This window comes from Eleutherodactylus coqui, chromosome 1 (genome assembly GCF_035609145.1).
Source record: "Eleutherodactylus coqui strain aEleCoq1 chromosome 1, aEleCoq1.hap1, whole genome shotgun sequence".
Taxonomy (NCBI): Eukaryota; Metazoa; Chordata; class Amphibia; order Anura; family Eleutherodactylidae; genus Eleutherodactylus; species Eleutherodactylus coqui.
The window spans coordinates 454073687-454093951 of NC_089837.1; the positions used below are offsets into that span (position 1 = coordinate 454073687).

The 20265-nt window shown below is 43.9% G+C and overlaps 1 protein-coding gene across 2 annotated transcripts; it reads right to left on the minus strand.

The window, feature by feature from the left end:
• Positions 1-292: 292 nt before the first annotated feature.
• On the minus strand, positions 293-19561 carry CDADC1 (cytidine and dCMP deaminase domain containing 1). Of its 2 annotated transcripts, XM_066583938.1 has the most exons (10): positions 19406-19561; positions 17240-17343; positions 15817-15997; positions 14764-15130; positions 14561-14649; positions 13308-13357; positions 9616-9791; positions 7093-7282; positions 2462-2522; positions 293-2361 (listed from the first exon to the last, which is right to left on the minus strand). In XM_066583938.1, the coding sequence occupies exons 1-10, from the start codon at positions 19470-19472 to the stop codon at positions 2321-2323; spliced, it is 1326 nt and encodes a 441-aa protein (XP_066440035.1). In that variant the 5' UTR covers positions 19473-19561; the 3' UTR covers positions 293-2320. The 2 variants fall into 2 exon arrangements, with proteins under 2 accessions (XP_066440035.1, XP_066440027.1); XM_066583930.1 differs by having other exon boundaries at positions 14561-15130.
• Positions 19562-20265: the final 704 nt, after the last annotated feature.

Sequence of the window (20265 nt, forward strand, 5' to 3'; positions counted from 1 at the left end):
TCATTAAGCGCTGCCTTGTATCTTAGGTAATTTATTGTTATTTGTTTTATTTTAAATGCAACTATATTGACGTGAAAATTTGCAGGGAGATCGCACAGAAATTGCAGGAACACAGCTGTGCTATCGCTGTGATCGTCTTGCAGTCACATCGCTATCGCTCTTGTGAAAGAGGCCTAAAAGGAATGGAATACTTAGATTTGCTGCAGATTCCATATCAAATCAGCAGCTCAATTCCGCTGTATGAACATATCTTTACAGAAGGTTTTTAAAAAAAAATACAGGATTCTTCCATTTTCAGATTCGTTTATTGTTTCATGATGATGCAATATATCATAACTTAATATATATATTGTGCTATAAGTTCAGTTTGGTAGAACCATGAGAGTCCAGGCTTTACATCTGGAATACAGAATCCTTTTTCAAAGATATTATTTTCTAAAAGTAGTACAGCAAAAAAAAAAAAAAATTATAAATTTGGTATCGTAGTAGTTGTACTGACCCATAGAATAAAGTCATCACGTCATTTTTGCTGCAGTGTGTACACCGTAGAAACAAGATACCCCTTTCCACCCCCAGATGAGGGAATTGGCCTTATTTTTTTTTCTATTTGACTCCATTTAGAATTTTTTAAACGTTTTTCAGTACATTACAGGGCACTTTACACGGTACCACTGAAAAACACAACTCGGCGCACAAAAAACAAGCCCTCAGCTATGTAGGTTGATGGATAAATAAAAGAGTTATGATTTTTTTTTTTTAAGTGTTGAGAAAAGTCCAAAATTTTTTTTAAAAGGCCTGCATCCTTAAAGAGTTAAACTGAACGCCCGGGCGAATGCGCAAACTGACATCGGGCAAACAATTTCTCGCTCCATCAAAAAGTACCCTTACACGAAGAATATTCATTAGCCTTATTTCTATCACATCATGACACTGGCCTTATGATCTCACACTGTGCCCACACATCTCCTGGGACTCTCACATACAGGCAAGTTGAATGAAGCTACCTGCAGGTCCGGCTGAGGATCTCATTAGTATGGGGGCCTCCAGACACTTCCCTGACTGATGATATTGGTGGAAGGAAGGCTCCGACATGTTGAATATTACATACAAAATCCTTTTAATCTCTCAAAGGTGTATCTGACATGGTCTTACTCTGCTTTCCCCATACACCTTTGGCTAAGCATACATAAGTATGGGGGAGTCAAGAACAATAGCTGTCAGTTTGGATGACCGCAATTGAAGGCATTTGGGCACCTTTGCAACAACCTAATTAAAGGGGCTGATCAGGATTAGCATAACACTGCTGCACCATATCTGTCCAGGGGTTGTAACGGATATTGTAACTCTGCTCCATTGAAGTAAAAGGGGCTGATATACAATATCACACCCAACCTGAGAACAGGTGTCGAACGGTTTTTAAAATGTAGTAGCAACGTATTTCTAACCCTTTAAATTGCACTTAGGGTGCATTCAGACGACCGTATATCGGCTGGGTATTCATGCTGGCCGATATACGGCGTCTCTCTCTGCAGGGGGAGGAGGCTGGAAGAGCCGGGAGCAGGAACTGAGCTCCCCCCCCCCCTCTCTGCCTCCTCTCCACCCCCTGCACTATTTTCAATGAGTAGAGGCGGGACGGGTACCAATTCCAGAGAGAAGTCCGATAGGATCTTCGTGTTAGTTCCTTTCACATGGGCTAATTACACTGTTCAACACCGGTTTTGCAACAGAAACATAATTAACTAATCTTACCTATGTTTTGGATGCTCAACATGAAAAGGACATTAAAAACGTGAGACTGGTTCCCATTTGGAAGTTTGAGAGGTCGCTGAGCACACGGCAATTAACCCCTTAAGGACTAGACAATCTTTACGGATTTTTACCCATGGTGGTTTTACTGTCCAATTTGTTTTCCTTCGGCTACCGGTACCAAAATTATTTTTCCAGCATTTTTATTTCTAGGAAATATAGGGCTATTTTTTGTATCTTTTTTTCCGCTGATTTTTTTTTTCAATTTTTTTTATATAGTTTTATTGGGGGTAAAAAGCTAAAAACAATTATTTTATGTTTTTAACAATTAGCTTTTCTTCTTTTTTTTAATTAGTTAAATATAATAAAAACAAAAGTACGGGAAGCTGTTCCTCATTTAGTTTTGGACATTTTCATATAGAATATGTAAGGTTTTGGATTAAAGCAAAAAATAAATATGCTTTCCTTCATAAAATAGAATTATCTTTGCAATAAATAAAATCTCTTCTAAAATACAACTTAAAGTGGACGGAATGAGACAACGGGTTTATGGGCTCTGTCCATAGCGCATCCATTAGCCTAAATCATCTTCATCTTTATTCTTCAAATCTCCATCTATAAAATGAATTGAGAGAGAATGCAGATCATGAGACGGTGGCTCAAGAATACATATTGCAGCATGCCGCGCACAGGAGCCGTAGGATGATATACTCACTTTCTCCAGCCGTGGAAACCGTTGTGTTACTAGGACTCGTCCTGTGAGGGTTTTGTTGCCACTAATAATAAAAAATATAATAAATATGTTATTAATAAAAGCAAATAACTTGTCTGCAAAGTGCAGCAGCATATGGCTACCACAGAGTTTAAATGAAGCAGCAACACATATGCTTGACCACCAGTGCCAGCTTTAGATTAATTGGCACCCTGTGCAGAATTCTTTTGGACACCCCAGTATCATAAGGTAAAAACGATATATACTCACTGGTAGGCAGTCTGCCTATATTCTGCTTGTGCAAAATGCAACAGGATAGCAGCATACCCTCACCATAATCAAACTCAGTGCATAAATACAGCACCAGAACCAAGCTCATAACAAATACAGCACCATAATCAAATTCAGTGCATAAATACAGCACCAGAACCAAGCTTATAACAAATACAGCCACAGAACTAAGCTCATAACATATACAGAGGCAGAACTAAGTGAATCTGTTGCTGGGATGGGCTGAAAAATAGAGTTGTGGGAAAACATCAGAAATTGAGGACAGGATAGGAAGGCAATAGCTGTGTGATTTATACCCATAACCAGCTAGGTGTAAACATGGTGGAACACCTTTCATATCTGAAATTTTGGAAAATTCCCTTACCAACGGGAATACCCTTTTAAATGCCTGCTTTTTCTATGCTTAGGAGGCCTGTGGGTGGTCCTAATAAGTGATTTTGCCTACAGGGCTATCAATGACTACATATCCTCAGACAGAACTACATGTACAACGTTATAGGTTCCCTTCAAACGTTATTTTTTTTCAGTAAATATGTCCATAAGAGGGCGCCATTCCACTAAATATTAGCAATAACCAAATTATTATTATCTGGAGTGAAAAGTGTAGTTGGGCAATGTCTGAGAGGCCAGTGTTAGTAGTAGATGTTCTGATCAAACCATTAATTTCACTAAGGTTTGAGAAAAAAGGACAATGAAAATGCAGAATATTTTCCACATCATGTTGAGGAAACAATCTTTACTTCTATGGACAGCTGAAGGCCTCATATTCACTACACTCCCCAATATTTCCAACTGCTCAAAGCAACCCACTGGCCTTCCAGGAGGGGCAGTGGAGCAAGCGAATGAACACCAAGCTGATTAGTATAGTCATGGCTTTGGTTGGCCAATGTTCTTTGCAAAACCTTCGTTCTGCCGATTCCACCCACAAAAAACAGAGATTTATCAACATTGTGCAAACAAAACACAACCAATAAGATTCCAGCTCTCATTCTTCAGAGGCATTTTTAAAAATGAAAGAAGCAATCTGATTGGCTGCTAGGGGTAACTCCATTTGTTATTTGCACCAGTGTTGATACATCTCTCATGTGTATACAAGCCATCGCTTGTGTGTCTGAGACAAATGCTAGATCTTTGAGTTGTACAGTATGGTTGCAGCGGTTTTACAGAGATGTATCATTGATCACGCTGTATTGATGAGATGATGGAATGCAGTCGCTAAATAATTAGGGCTTAAAAATAGCCGGAGCTGCCATCGCCTTCACTAATGTAGGGCAAATAAACACATGGCCGCTTGTCTGCCCTGTGAATATGTCATCCACCCAGACGTGTTACACGCGGCCGCCGTACAGGAAAATCTCAGCTATCTCAACATCACATAGTTATACCCAGTTGTTAAATAAAGTTAAACCCACGGTGTAATATTAATCTTATTTTCTTACTGCGGTAGTCCTGTTTTCTTATCAGTGGGTTTTCTATCAGGAATTTCCTGCTTCCATCGCTTTAGTTTTTGAGTGAATAAAAGTTTGCAACCTGCAACATAGGGTGTGGGGTAGTACTATCTGTGCCATCACTACAGAAAGGACAACAGAGAGGCAGTACTATCTGTGCCATCACTACACAAAGGTTAACAGGGAGGCGGAACTATTTGTGGCCTCACTACACAAAGAATAATAGGGAAACAGTACTATCTGTGCCCTCACTACACAAAGGATAACAGGGAGACAATACTGTCTATGCCCTTACTAAACAAAGGCTAACAGGGAGGCAGTACTATCTGTGCCTTCACTACACAAAGGATAACAGAGAGGCAGTACTATCTGTGCCATCACTACAGAAAGGACAACAGAGAGGCAGTACTATCTGTGCCATCACTACACAAAGGACAACAGAGAGGCAGTACTATCTGTGCCATCACTACAGAAAGGACAACAGAGAGGCAGTACTATCTGTGCCGTCACTACACAAAGGAGAACAGGGAGGCAGTACTATCTGTGTCCTCACAGCACAAAGTATAACAGGGAGGCAGTACTATATGTGCCCTCACCACACAACAGACAGGGAGGCAGTACTATCTGTGCCCTCAATACACAAAGGATAACAGGGAGGCAGACCTATTTGTGCCCTCACTATACAAAGAATAATAGGGAGACAATACTGTCTGTGCCCTGACAAAACAAAGGACAACAGGGAGACAGTACTATCTCTGCCCTCACAGCACAAAGTATAACAGGGAGGCAGTACTATCTGTGCCCTCACCACGCAACAGACATGGAGGCAGTACTATCTGTGCCCTCACCACACAACAGACAGGGAGGCAGTACTATCTGTGCCCTCACCACACAACAGACAGGGAGGCAGTACTATCTGTGCCCTCACCACACAACAGACAGGGAGGCAGTACCATCTGTGCCCTAACCACACAACAGACAGGGAGGCAGTACCATCTGTGCCCTCACCACACAACAGACAGAGAGGCAGTACCATCTGTGCCCTCACCACACAACAGACAGAGAGGCAGTACCAGGTGTGCCCTCACTACACAAAGGATAACAGGGAGGCAGTACCATCTGTGCCCTCACCACACAACAGACAGGGAGGCAGTACCATCTGTGCCCTCACCACACAACAGACAGGGAGGCAGTACCATCTGTGCCCTCACTACACAAAGGTTAACAGGGAGGCGGAACTATTTGTGCCCTCACTACACAAAGAATAATAGGGAGACAGTACTATCTGTGCCCTCACTACACAAAGGATAACCAGGAGACAATACTGTCTATGCCCTTACTAAACAAAGGCTAACAGGGAGGCAGTACTATATGTGCCCTCACTACACAAAGGATAACAGAGGCAGTACTAGCTATGCCCTCAATACACAAAGGATAACAGGGAGCTAGTACTATATGTGCTGTCACTAGACAGAGGATAACAGGGAGGCAGTATTATCTGTGCCCTAACTACACAAAGGGTAACAGGGAGCTAGTACTATCTGTGCCCTCACTACATAAAGGATAACAGGGAGACAGTACTGTCTGTGCCCTTACTAAACAAAGGATAACAGGGAGGCAGTACTATCTGTGCCCGCACCACAGAGAGGATGACAGGGAGCAGTACTGTCTGCGCCTACACAATACAGTAGAGAGGGAGGCAGTACAATCTGTGCCCTTCCCACACAGAGAATGAGAGCTAAGCAGTACTATCTGTGCCCTTCCCACACATAACAGATAAATATCTGTGCCCTGGCCACACAGAAGACAGGAAAGGAATTTTTCGTTTGTACCCTGACCCCAGAAAGGATAGGAGGAAGGCAGTATTATCTGTGCCCACATCACAAAGAGGATGACCAGGATCAGTACGGCCTGTGCCTTCACAATACAGTAGACAGGGAGGCAGTACCATCTGTGCCCTCACTACATAAAGGATAACAGGGAGCTAGTACTATCTGTGCCCTCACTACATAAAGCATAACAGGGAGGCAGTACTATCTGTGCCCGCACCACAGAGAGGGTGACAGGGAGGGGTGATTTGTCTGCGCCTACACAATACAGTAGAGAGTGAGGCAGTACAATCTGTACCCTTCCCACACAGAGAATGAGAGCAAAGCAGTACTATCTGTGCCCTCCCCACACATAACAGAGAAATATCTGTGCCCTGGCCACACAGGAGACAGGAAGGGAATTTTTTACTTGTACCCTGACCCCAGAAAGGATAGGAGGAAGGCAGTATTATCTGTGCCCACATAACAGAGAGGATGACCGGGATCAGTACGGCCTGTGCCTTCACAATACAGTAGACAGGGAGGCAGTACCATCTGTGCCCTCCCCACACCGGATAGAGAATTATCTGTGCCCTGATCACACAAAGGATGATAAAAAAAAGCAGTACTATCTGTGCCCTTACCACACAGTATACAGGAAGGCAGGATTATCTGTGCCCTCACCACACAGAAAGTGACTTGGAGGCAGTACTATCTCTGTGCCCTCACCACACAGTATACAGGCAGGCAGTACTATCTGTGCCCTCACCACACAGGGAGAGACGGTGTGCACTCACAATACATATGATAACAAAAAGGCAGTAAAATCTGTGCTCTCAAAAAGACAGGGAGGCACAACTACCTGAACCCATATTATTTTGCAGGCATGATGATGTACTGTCCTCTCTAATAAATAAGACATGGTGGTCACGCTGCTGTCATGTAGACTGTTGTCATCCACCTACAGGGTGCATACAGGGAGCACTGCTCAGGAACATGTGAAGGCCTGGATTACAAAAGTTCTTTAATTCTAAACAGGTATATTAAAATGGTATATATAAAAAATGGACATATAATGAATGCTTACACTATATCTACCAACTCCCCTGAGTTGAGAGAACTTCATATAGGATATATCTGCTTTCTTTTTACCGCTGTCTATATCTCCCGTATAGATCTGCTTGATGCCCGCACCCTTAATCAGGGGAACACACTCGTCACACGGGCATTTGGTCACAAAGATCATACTCTGTTCTTCAGGTTTAATTTCCTGGCATCTGCAATAACAAGAATATTTAAAACCATATGACAAACACCATCCAGCCCCTTCATCTGTTTATCACTGGCTTATACCCATTAGTACAAATGACCAGGCACAGAAGTGTCACCGTTGGCATACATGTCTCCAAAATGGTACACTTTTTTAATAAATCTGAAGCAATTTATACTTGGCTGCAGAACTTTTTCTGGGCATTTTCAAAACTTTTGCAGGTATAGAAAACATCTAAAACAATAAATTTGATAGTTCTCTTGAGGATTTTTTTCAAGATTTTTATAAAGATATTCCCTGTACTATTGTAGAGGTCATCCAACGAGAAAAGGCGGAGGGGGATCTGGAACAAATCCACAGAGGAATAAATCAGGTGAATTTTTTCAGCAGATTTCCACATGGTTCTGCTGCACACAGACCCAGCCTTAGGCCTCATGTTCACGGGCGGGTCAGATTCTGTGCGGGAAATCCTGCACGGGATCCAGCCCTACCTGCAACCAGTGAGCCCTCCGTACCTGTATCTCCCTGGCAGCTGGCGTCTGTGCGGACCTTCTCCACTTCCGGGTTTTCTGTACTGTGCACGGTCCTCACGGCTTGCCGCCGGACATGTGCAGTACAGTATTTTTTATTCCAAATTCCTGCTCTCCGTGCCGCGGTTCGGACGGTTTCCATTGACTTTAATGGAGGCCGTCTGTGCAGGTTCTGCACAGAAATGGAGCATGCTGCGATTTGTTTTCGGGACCAGAAGGTCTGCAAATCAAATCTGCCTTCTTTAATTAATTTGCGGACGCCCATGCATTCCTATAGGCGGCTTGATTTGCGGATCTCCCGCAAATCAAACCCGCCCATAGACGTTGGGCCTAAGAGTATGTTCCAACGTGGCAGCAATACTGCATGTTTTTATGTGGACATTGAGGGAATGTTCACACAGCGGTATTAATGGCAGAATTTTCTATGTGAATTGCTACTTATAAAAAGAAAGAAAAAAAACGTGTCAAAATCGGCGTCTTTCTGCCGCCGTTTTTCACAAGGGTTCGCACGTAGGAAATGCCCTGTCAATGGGAACTAAAAAAAAGAGCAGAGCAGCACGGTGGCTCGCTTGTTGGCACTGTTGCTTTGCAGCGCTGGGTCCTGGGTTCAAATCCAAGGGCAACATCTGCATGGAATTTGTGTGAGTTTCCTCCAGGTACTCTGGTTTTCTCTCCCACTGCAAAAACATACTGATAGGGAACTTAGACTGTGAGCCTCAAAGGAGACATCATGTAATATACAGCGCTGTATAAATGTGATTAATAAATAAATACCCTGTTTCCCTTAAAATAAGCCCTGCCTTGATTTTGGGGGATTTTCGAGGAGGCTTGAAATATAAGCCCTTCCGCAAAAAAATAAGCCCTAGATGCATTAAAAAAAAAGAAGAAAAAAGCAACACATTACCCAGCAGGCTCAGTCCACGTCCCTCCCGGTGTTCTCTGTAGCTCCAGTATGCTTCCTGCAGTCCTTGTCCACCTCCAGGAAGCGATGGCTCTGATTGGCTGAGCAGTGCACGAGAACCAATTAATGCAGTGCTCGATGAACCAATGCGATGGCTGTCATTGGTTCATCCAGCGCTGCATTGATTGGCTGGGCAGCGCTCGAGAACCAAATTATAGTCATCACGTTGTGGAGGCAGGATTTATGAATTGGCCAATCAATGCCACGGCTCAGGGGCATGGACTGAGCCTGCTAAGTATAATAAGACATCCCCCAAAAATAAGACCTAGTGCTTCTTTTGGTGCAAAAATTAATATACGTCAGGGTCTTATTTTCAGGGAAACACGGTAGGTGACATGTCACCTTGGGCATGTGTATCCATGCAACATGTACAACACACAAATTATTGTTTATAACAAACCCTCATCATTACTCTTTTCCGATAACTACCGTATACACTGGCTTCCCTCTTTATCCTGCACACAGTATGCAAAGACTCATCACCTTGCAGCACAATGTATAAGCTGTCCAACACTATATAAAATCAATATACTCACAGTGGTGTTGGATGGCCGCTTAAGCAGTCTGCTGCCACGGCATCTGACAAGCGATCTCCCGTAAACCTGTCACGTGGGCTTCTATTGCAGAAGTCCCGAGGCAGGCTTATAGGATGTCACAGATAACGTTCCTGGGTAAATCGACATGCCTGCTGCAGCGCTTGTAAATAGAAGACTGGAGCAGTGGGAGGCAAGTATTGTGATTTATTTTATGTACGGTTTGTCCCCCCCACTGCCACCAATGTTAGGGGTACCTGAAAACCCCTTTAAAGATTTGGATGTAGCCCGTCAGGTAAAAAAAAAAAAAAATTACCTGAATGTTATTGCATTCTGTTCTGCATGAATAATGTACCGAAATTTTCTGATTTCTCTATCTTTCTGGTTGTCATCCATGTGTGGAAAATCTGCATATTCTGAACCCACAGGAAAAGCATTATATCCACACCCAATGAAGTACATGGACCCTGTCCCATCACAATCTAACGAGCTCTGAAGAAAGAGTAAAAGTCAGAAAGTCACAGGCTATACATATTGTTCAGGGAGATTTACAATATGACCTCCTAGTGCCTGCTGCTCTGACAGGGTTGTCTGAGAGTTCAAAAAACTAGAAAAGAAATGCAAATGCCGTAAACTAGACAAAAAAAAATGTAAGAACAGTTCTCGCCTCTACAACTCCATGCCATACTCATTGGCATCACCACTAAGCATTTAGCGGTGATGCCAGTAGATAGGGGAAGTAACCTCTCAGGCCAGTGACTGGTACTGCACATCACAACAATAATCCTCCAGACTCTCTCATCTGCAGTATGATAATATACATTCAAGAGTTATGTAACTTTTTCCTTTCATGTACATGAACCTGCTGATAGATACAGAGCACCAGAGATGTGGTTTGTCTGAGAACAGCAAAGTTCATAGCATTCAGCCAATTGATCATTGATTTTTTTTTAGTGATGAACAAATGTGTCAAAAAAGTCGATATGAACAACAAGCCTTCTACACAACTGATGAAGTCTATCTGTGTACTCAGAGAACACGTGATCTTCAGCTGACAAACTGAGAAACTTATGAAAAATGTACTGGTGCTACTCTATTGCTTCATGTAACTTTGTGAAGTCATGTCATGAGGACAAACATATACAGGGAGATTCAAAGAGAACGGTGCAAAAGTGCAGCTGGTTTCTTCCTACAAGAACTGACATACAACAGCTAGAATGACATGAAAAGATAGAAGAACTCTTCACGCTTTTACTGCACCTTCCAGATGTGAGATGTGGGCGCCGCTGGTGACACCAAACACACCAGATCTCTGCTGCAGTAGAATCGCTAACAGACGATATGCTGGGACGTGTCTACACAGAACGACTACAAGCTTGTCACCAATGGCGGCCACATCGAACATCTGTAAGGTGCAGTAAAAGTTTGAAGCGTTCTTCTATCTTTTCATGTCATTCTGGCTGTTGTATGTCAATTCATGTAAGAAAAAAATAGTTTTAGGCCTCATGTCCAAGGCACGCATGAATTCCACATGGGGAATCTGCCCAATTCCCACGGCCGGCGACCCAGCGTACCTGTCCGTGTCTTCTTTCTTCTGTACTGTAAATGTGTACGGACATGCCGGCCGTCGCACATGCACAGTGCAGAGTTTTTTTTTTTTAAACCTCCTGCTCTTTCTGAAGAATCTGTAGCCCATCCGCAGTGTCAACTGCGGACGGGCTGCGGGTCAGACTTCAATGGAAGCTGTTGGTGCGGGAACCGCAATAAAATGGAACATGCTGCGATTTTTCATCCATGAGTGGAAACCACAATTGGTTTCTGCTCATGTGCATGAAGAATCGTTTTTCCATAGCATGCTATGGAGGGTTATTGAAGGACGTCCGCTCCGGATTCCGCAGCAAACATCCGCCTGTGAACATGAGACCTTACTTTTGCACCCTTCTTTTTGAATCTCCCTGTATTCAGATTGTTCTTTATAAAGGCTGGAGTCAGTAGTGCGCGCACACACACACCTGACGACCTTTCAGAGGTCACAACCCCTTTCTCAAGTATACGTCCTTGACACTTCTGAGTGTTTAAATAATTTAGCCATGTCCACATACAGCAATGAGAGTAAAATTCTAATAGTATTTTCTACCGCCCTATTAATTTATTACAGTATACCAATTCCAAATCTATAGCATTATTACTATTATTGGGGACTTGCAAATATATTGCTGGATGTGGAAGGCAGGCTGAGAGAACCTATTGTGCATGTTCCCCTGAAAGGTGGTGCTTGTAATTCCAAATTACATGAATATACTCCTGCACAACACTGCTGGCAGCCTGCAAACAAAGATCTGCAGGGGCCACCAGAGCATCTGCACTGGATAGGTGAGGGATTAACCCTTTGCAATCCAATTTTGGATTCAGGATTTCCTAAGGGCTTTCTCTTTCTGCCATTATACAATGGAGCCATCTGCTGGCTAGAGCCAGTACTGCAGTATGTGACATGCTGGAGAGGCCCCCGACAACAGAGCGGCCAGTAATATACAGTAAGAATACCCTGCTGGACGTCTTTCAACATCGGAGCTGTACAGCCTTCAATCAGAATGTCTTTAGACGTCAGACAGTGGATTGGAAAGGGATAAAAAGGTGAGAACAGGGAGCGCGTTTTTTTTTTTGTTCTTTTTTGGAGACTTTATTCTTCTTTTTTCTTCCTTGAACTCTCAGAAAACCCCTGTAACCCTTTATGAACATCTGTTAGATTCCTTTCCTACAAGTGTGTCTGTTTCATGACACATCCCCTTTAATTAAATAACTTGCGGCATTTACAGTATAAGCCTGTGTATTGTACAGAAGGTGTTTCAGGCAGCACTACTCATATATAGAGGATGTGGATGGGAGCGCGGTCCCCTAGGGTTGACCACTATACATTCTGAATGATAGCATTAAAAAAGGAGGATCAGCACACCAGAATGAAATGCTTGAGTACTTTATTGATTCCAAACATAAATTTGATACCGTTGGTTACACATTCTTATATGTGCGATATTTCTGGTGAGATTACCCTTCGTCCATCATAGGCTAAAGAGGATGATAGGAAACAAATAGGCCTGAATCAGGCTCAGATATACCAGAAAGGAAACCTGCTTGTAAATCGTGGAGATGTGTCCAGCAGGAATTGCAATCCAAGGTTACTTTCTAGCATATCTAAGTTTGAATCAGGCCTGTATGTCAGCTATCACCCACTGCAACCAATCCCTGATGAAGGGTGATCTCACCCGAAACTTTACAATGTAACAATTTGTAACCAGCGGTATTGAATATGAGCTTATGCTTGGAACCTGTATATTGTATCTGTTGTAACTGCTACTGCAGGGTGCGGACTTGTACTTTTCACTAGGACAGTAATTTAGATAACCGTGTAATAAATCTCTTTGGAATTGCACTTTGTGGTGCAGATATTAACCCCTTAGTGTTAGCCAGTTCAGAAGTCATTTTTCGTTTCTCATTTTTCAGTATCCTGTAAATAACTAGCATGCTTCTCAAAATGTTCTTACAGACACGGCATTGTGGTAGATCGCTGTCTTAGGCCTCTCTCACACAGGAGCTTTTTACTCAGTTTTGAACGCTGCGTTAATCGTGGGAAATAAAGCTCCCCTTGAAATCAATGGGGCCTCGCAGAAATGTGATCGATCGTGGCGCTGAGCGGTATTTTCCAGCACCGCAATTTTCGAGTGGAGTCTGTTCTATATTTGTCCATTTAGCGCACCTCATCACCCATCACAATGACAATGACACCCAATGATTGGGTGCGCTAAAACATGCTGTTGGATGCAGAGAGCTGCGGCCGAAAGTGAAGGTAGAATCGTGCAAAGGCGCCGTGTTTGAAATCGCTGCGCTTTGCCACGTTCATGTGTGAGAGCGGCCTTAGACTAGTTTATTATGGTATAAAGCATGTAGTAGATAAAATATTTTATAACACTGGCAGACAGCACATATACCGGTAGTCAGGAAGTTACTTACTGATTTCCGCTCTGCCCAAATAACAGCACCAACACCGATTTTGTGATCTTCTAAAGAAGCAAAGACAATAAAATTAATGAATTTACATTCATGTCAATTAACATTCAAATACCAGATGCCCGCATAGAGAAAGTAGTTACAGCTAAGCTAAAACACGTAATCTGGTTACCTTTGTTTTTCATATATGTGGTGGAAGAGATGCTGCGTGCTGTGCTAAAAGTTTTTGAGCTTTTTAGTTTGTTAGAGTGGCTTTCCACAGGACAACTAATGAACGCAAAATGGCTCAAAGTAGTGATTTTTAGTGATAGTTGTCCTGTGTAAAGAGAAATCGCTCAGTAGTCGCTAGTCACTTCATTTCAACTCAATGAAACAAAGTGACTAGTGAGCGGCTTTCTACTCAGTGTAAACAGGCAGTTTACACAACTGCCTGTTCATAGTGACTGGAGGTGGGCGGCCAGAAGAGATCTTCAGCATGCTTTGCCTCCATTCACTAAACGTAATTACCGTACCTCCTGTGTGAAAGTTAGGACAACTGTCAAGCGCTTCTGCACCTTAGTCGCCCCATGTAAAACTATCCTTCAGGTTAAGGTTACTTTCCCACAAGCGGAATATGGGCACATCTTTGCACACATATGGACGAGCATCCCAGCCTGACCAAGTGTCTACTGACCCAAATTCAAAGTATCACAGATCACTATGATGCTGTGAGTTCGGGATGGTAGACCGATGGTCAGGCCCGTATGCTCCTCCATAATACGATACAAATATGCACGTGTATGAAGCTCATGTGAGGGGAGCTTAACAAATAACTCTGAACTTAAGGGGAAAAAAATAAGGCAAAATTGCAACATGTGCCATGAGCCCTCATTACTGTCATCCTCCTGTACAGTGCTGCTGCTACACCTCCAAATGACCACTGCTAGGTGGACACATGATGTGACTCCACCCATAAGAGACTCCTGCTCAGCACTTGCACAGGTCCAGATAGGCAAAAAAGTGGCGCATCAGTGAGCATTTGCAAGATGGCGCATCAGCACTGTACTTTTATGAAGCCACACTCCCCTCAATGGCGAAAGAGGTGTGTGACTTCATAAAAGAAGAGAACAGAGCAGAACTGCTAATTACATTATATCAGTAATCTACCCAAATACCACCCATCTACTGCCCTGTACCTATTCAATCAAGGTGGCTAACTCCTTTAAATCTACTACAATTTTAACTAATGTAATCACAGAGTTCAAAGAGCAGCTAACCAGTTCGATACGCCAGCAGTCGTGCTTGTATTATACAGTGCAGTGCCATTTCTTGGGTAAGTCCCTGCTGGTTCTCATCACTCGTCTTACTAAGGTAGAAACCAAAATCAGAATAGCTGGGAACACTAGCTGCAACAGTAGCAAGAATAAGGACAAGCTCCTTCATGTTCTGTCTCAGGCAAACGAAATAAGGATCCTCACACAGATTTTCTAATCCTATCATCCTCAGAATCTCCTTGTGCAGGTCTTCGCTTGAGATCAAAAAAAGGGCTTCATACTCCTTAACCCGTTCCTGGCGATAGTCATAGAAAGTGCTTCTGGCAAATTCAGGTTCCATCCTGGCGATCTTCTGTACAAAGTCGCATTTCAAGGATGTCTCTTCCACAAACTGCACCATGTAGCACGCCAATGGCTGCAAGAGCACGCATACATGAGCACGGCTATTCGATTTCAGCCTCTCTACTGCCTTGGCATCTAGCCTGGCATCTCCAATGCTGGTTTGGGAAGAGTTGTCTTGCTGTAGGCTCATCTCCGGATCTGAAGGCCAATATGAGATACGGTTCACACCAGCTGGAAAAAGAAGGGACATATTTTAGTATACGTTAATACTGAAGATTTCTGGAAAACCATTAGGCCTCATGTCCACGGGGAAAATCGGGCCCGCTACGGATTCTACATGTAGAATCTGCAGCGGGTCCCTCCTGCCCCGCGGACATGAGCGCTGAAAATAACAATAAATAAGAATAAACTCACCTCCCATCCGCTCCGTTTCTTCTCTTCGCGGCGGCGTCATCTTCTCTCGTCGCGGCCGGATCTTCATTCTTTGGCTCGGCGGATGTGCATGATGACGTCGGTGACGTGCCCCGCGCATGCGCCGGGCCGAAGCAAAATGATCCGGCCGCGACTGAGAGAAGATGGCGCGGCGCCGAAGAGAAGAACCGGAGCGTGTAAGTAAAATATGATTTTTGTGTCCCGCGGATCCGGCCGGCTTCCATAGGCTTCAATAGAAGCCCGCGGGAGCCGTCCCCGCGGGAGACCCGCATAAAAATGGAGCATGGTCCAGATTTTTTCATGCTCCATTTTTTTTAAAATCACTTTTATTGACGATCCGCGGGTATTTATCTACCCGCGGGTGGTCAATGCATCCCTATGGGGTGCGGATCCGCGCGCGGGAGAAGAGTTAAAATCCGCTGCGGATTTTAATTCTTATTTTCCCCGTGGACATGAGCCCTTAGAGCGATGTGCCCACTGCTCACCATTAACAATCATCTTCAGACAAGTAGAGCATGGCTTTCTGGAGAAATACAGATCACAATCTTTAAGTCTTGAGCCATGCTTAATCACTGCAATCTGACCAGCGTGAAGCTCGCTGCTGGAGCAATGGAGACCGATGACCTTTAGGTTTCTTACAACTACCAGCCCCGTCTTCTTTATCTGCTGCAAGAAATAAGAGTCAGAGATATTCATCATGGAAAGTGAATCCAGAGACCCAAAGTGTATTCTATCTGTTCACTTGTCGCTGAGTTTCAGCCTGTATAAAAATAGTCGTTCGGTAATTCGCTTTTCATTCTTTTTAAATGTCATTTGCTCAGTCTATGAAAGACTTGTTTACTCAAGCCCACAGAAGACAATGGGTTTTCTTCACAAAAATTAAAAACCTGCTGGCCAGAGTTTTCCTCGCATAAACACACGTCCACCTGAGCAAACAACATATGGAGTGTTTACTTTAGCTAATGAGGGAAATGGAGTAGATTTCAGGCGATTATCTGTACGTTTAAATGTTCAGCATTTTATTTTTAAAAAATCATTAATTCGTTCAAACGATAATCGTGTGTAAAAGGGCCTTTAAGTTCCTTCTACGTGGGCAGACAATCTGCTTGTGCTAGCAACCACTGACTGAGAATGAGCATGTTGGTCAGCGCTCGTTCCACCTGTCTACATGGGTATATTATCTGCTCCATGCGGATGATCATTAACATGATACAGATTTCATTGATTGTTTACATGAGCAGACGTGCAGCCGACCAGCGAGCAGTTCTGTCAATTAAACAACAGATCAGCCAATGAATGAATGTTTGCTAATGGGTCAGCTGATCGTTTGTCTTTTTACATGACCCAATTGTCAGGCGAGCAAGCGTTCTAAAGTGAAAAAGCAACCAATTTTGTAAATAGTCTACTGTTTTTTATGTCTACAGCTCCTATGTAAATCTGTGTCTCCATGGTAACAGACTACAAACAAACCCTGTGTAGTCATACTTCCTACTATCTCCTATCTCTTCACATCCTACCGAATGTATGGACAAAATGAGGGATATAACTGCAGGATCTGACTACACAGGGTCCGCGGCCAAGGACACTGCATATCCGTCCAGTCTTCTTTTTTCGGTACTGCGGACGTGTGCAAACTCCCGCTTTCCCACGGAATCCGCCACCCGTCCGAAATTTGCTTCCATTGACTTCAATGGAAGCTGTCTGTGTGGGAACCGCAGCAAAATGGAGCATGCTGCAATTTTTTTATTTGCAAGTGGAAACCGCAATTGGTTTCCGCTCATGAACATGAAGAATCGTTTTCCCATAGCATGCTATGAAGGCTTATTGTCAGCAGTCAGCCCCTTCCCAATCAAATAATGGACAACCCTTTATGTGGCTTTTTAGCTGGAAAAATATACTATAACTTACTTGTGGTTTCTTTTTGTTTTCATCATCTTTGGTAGATGGAAAAACCTCCATCCACAGGCTTAGTAGTGTGAATAAATTGACTTTAGAAAGCCTTGGGACTTGACCTAAAAACAAAAATGTGATAAAACATTAAAATATGTATTGTATAATGCCTATTGTCATCGAATGCACATATTCTGTAGCTTCATTAGATGGTCTGAAGCATTGCACTCCACAGCCAATCCAGAACAGTACTGCTCTAGATGATGTCCCAACTGGGAAGGACTTTCCATAGGCTCCTTTAGCGCATGTGGATGTTATGGAGTCTGACGTCACTAATAGCGAGTGTAGCCCCTCCTCGGTGGACTCAACATGACCATTTATTACATGACCATCAATTCATTTGCAGTCACTGCTGCACGGGGAACTAGCAGACTGCCAGGATGGAATTACAGAAGAGCGATGCCCAGATGAGTCAACGCCAGTCATTTACTGAATAAGGATAAAACTGGGGATAAGAGGTCCCAACAGCATCTAACCTGCCTGATGATGGTTTCCATGCAGAAACAATGTTTTTTCTATGTTGCACAGATAAAATCAAACTGGAAAAATAAGTAAAGCAGCAAAGGTGAAAGTCCTCTAATCCAGCATCTGCAAATACAGAAAATCTAATAATCTGGAACCAGTACATAACCAGCATCATATGGAATTTGACAAGAGTGGATTCAAATACAGAGCAGGGGTAATAAATTAGGAGATGTATGGCCGCCGTATAGGATTCAGCACCCTGTGGTGCTGAAGCCTATACGGCTTGGCCAAGGCTGGCTTGGCTTCACATAAGCATATGTGTATGTGCATGCGTATCATGTTTCTGCGTAACGAACGTTCTTTTTACTGCGCAATTGCGCAGTGTTTCGTGCATCATGCCCACCTACAAGCTGGTGGCCGGTGCCCTGTGCCACTGCATGGGTAGCAAGTAGCTGAGGTACATAGCTAATAGCGACAATCTCAAACTCGATGGCGGGATGAAGGGTACTTGGAGGACTTATAGGATGATATTTGCTGTATGGCGATTACGCACAAACATGGAAGAAAGTACCCAGCATCTTAGGCCGCCTGTCCACGGGCGGTGCGTTTTTTAACACAAGCGGATTTCCACCGCGGGAGAACACTTAAAGTCTCCGCGATTTTCCACGATGAACTTATTATTATGAAAGGTTCATCGCGGCAAACCACGATTTTTATACGCGAGTGGAAAATCGCGATGGATTTCCGCTGGCGTACATCGGGCTGCGCTATCCATAGTTATCCTATGGAAAGCGTTTCATGCATTACCCGCGTGCGGATTATCACCACAGATAACGCAATGAAGAATTGCCCGTGGACAGGAGATCGTCATTAAGAAGTATAGAAGATCTGCAGCTCGACGAATCCTGGAAGCGAACTATCCCGTAGGCCACTCGAATACGACTGGATTGTATTGCGGATTCTGCGATCGCCGTCTGCACGAAAGATCCGCTGTACAGTGCATGCCAGGTTATTAAGGTATGCAGAGTCGCTGCAATATCCGGAATGCGAAATACGACCCATCCGTGCGAGTCCAGCCTTAGCCTGGCTTCATACGGGCATATTTGTGCACGCAATACGCAGAGAATAGAATCCATTGATTTCAATAGGTTAGTTGACATGAGTACTTGTCCTGCGCATTTCATTTGTGCGGAAAAAAAAAGGAGCAGCATGCTGCATTTTCATGCGAATTCACGCACCTAAGGTCCCAAAGGAAGTCAATGAGGATGCGCAAATGCAATTCGCTAAGAAATGTGTGAAACACCGCGTAATTGCGCAGGAAAAATAGCACAGTTGAAACTTATTCAGTAATTAGATATTTCAATGGCGGGGAGCATGGCTGCTTTTTTTTTTGGCACACGCAAATGTACATGCCTTGCACGTGCAAAAAGTACAGTAAAATGCGCAGATGCATGCGCAAAAAAGCAACATTCATTCCAAAAATACGCTGCGCACGTAAATATGCATACGCTGGTGTGCAGCGGGCCTTGTCCTGCAGCAGATCCTCAGTGCAGCAGGGTGAGCTGAGTGGTCAGGAGGAGGCAGAAGAGTAATAGAACACACAAGCACTGCTATATGGTTAATAGTCCATAGGAGCCCCACATATCTGCCTGCCCTCACCCTGCATGCTGTCCGTCTGTGTCCCGGTGGAGGAGCAGGCACCGGCGGGCTGCTGGCTCCTGTACATGGGGTGAGCCGGGCGTCCTCCTCCTCGCTACACTTCTGCATTCCCAGCAGCCTACAGCAAGGTGACGGCGTCCATACTACACATGACAGGTAAACAAACACTTGTCTTCCCGGACGAAAGGGAGCTAAAGCTGAGACCCCAGTGCGAGCCGCCATGTACTCAGAGACCACGCATATTAGCAATGCGAGTTGTAATCTACGCCAAAATGGCCGCCGCGCCTCAGTGCTGTGGCGACTCTTTTCCCCCCTCTATAGTTTTTCCTCTGCCGTTTGTGCGTAGAATCTGGTTGGATTTCGCTTTTGGTTTTATAGTTGGTTGCTTGGTTATTCATGTGGTAAAATAATGGTGAAGTCACGTGGTTGGAGAGCTGAAGTTCATGGCAGGGGTGCAGTGGGAGACATGACAGCACAGCGGTGGACGTTTACTGCTACCATGTTGGTAGCGCCAAAAGCATCTCTGATGCCATACGCACCTGTTTGATACCTTTGTAGGCGTTTCAAAAAGTGGCGCAAGGGCCTTCTAAACACGGTGAACATGAAATAAAGCAATTTATTGCCATTCATTTTAGGGATATCATAGACTGCGGAAACCAACACTTCATGGTCGCCAATATTTGCCATTTTTTTTAGAGACACTTTGACTTTAAACTACATCCTATTATCAGCGTGCTTTTAACGACGGCATCACTTGTCATGGGGAGCGGTTTGCTGGAATATACATTTTGAAATATTCCCTGTATATTGCCCTCGCTATAAGGGCAATATACAGGGCGTGTATATCCGCCCTCACACGA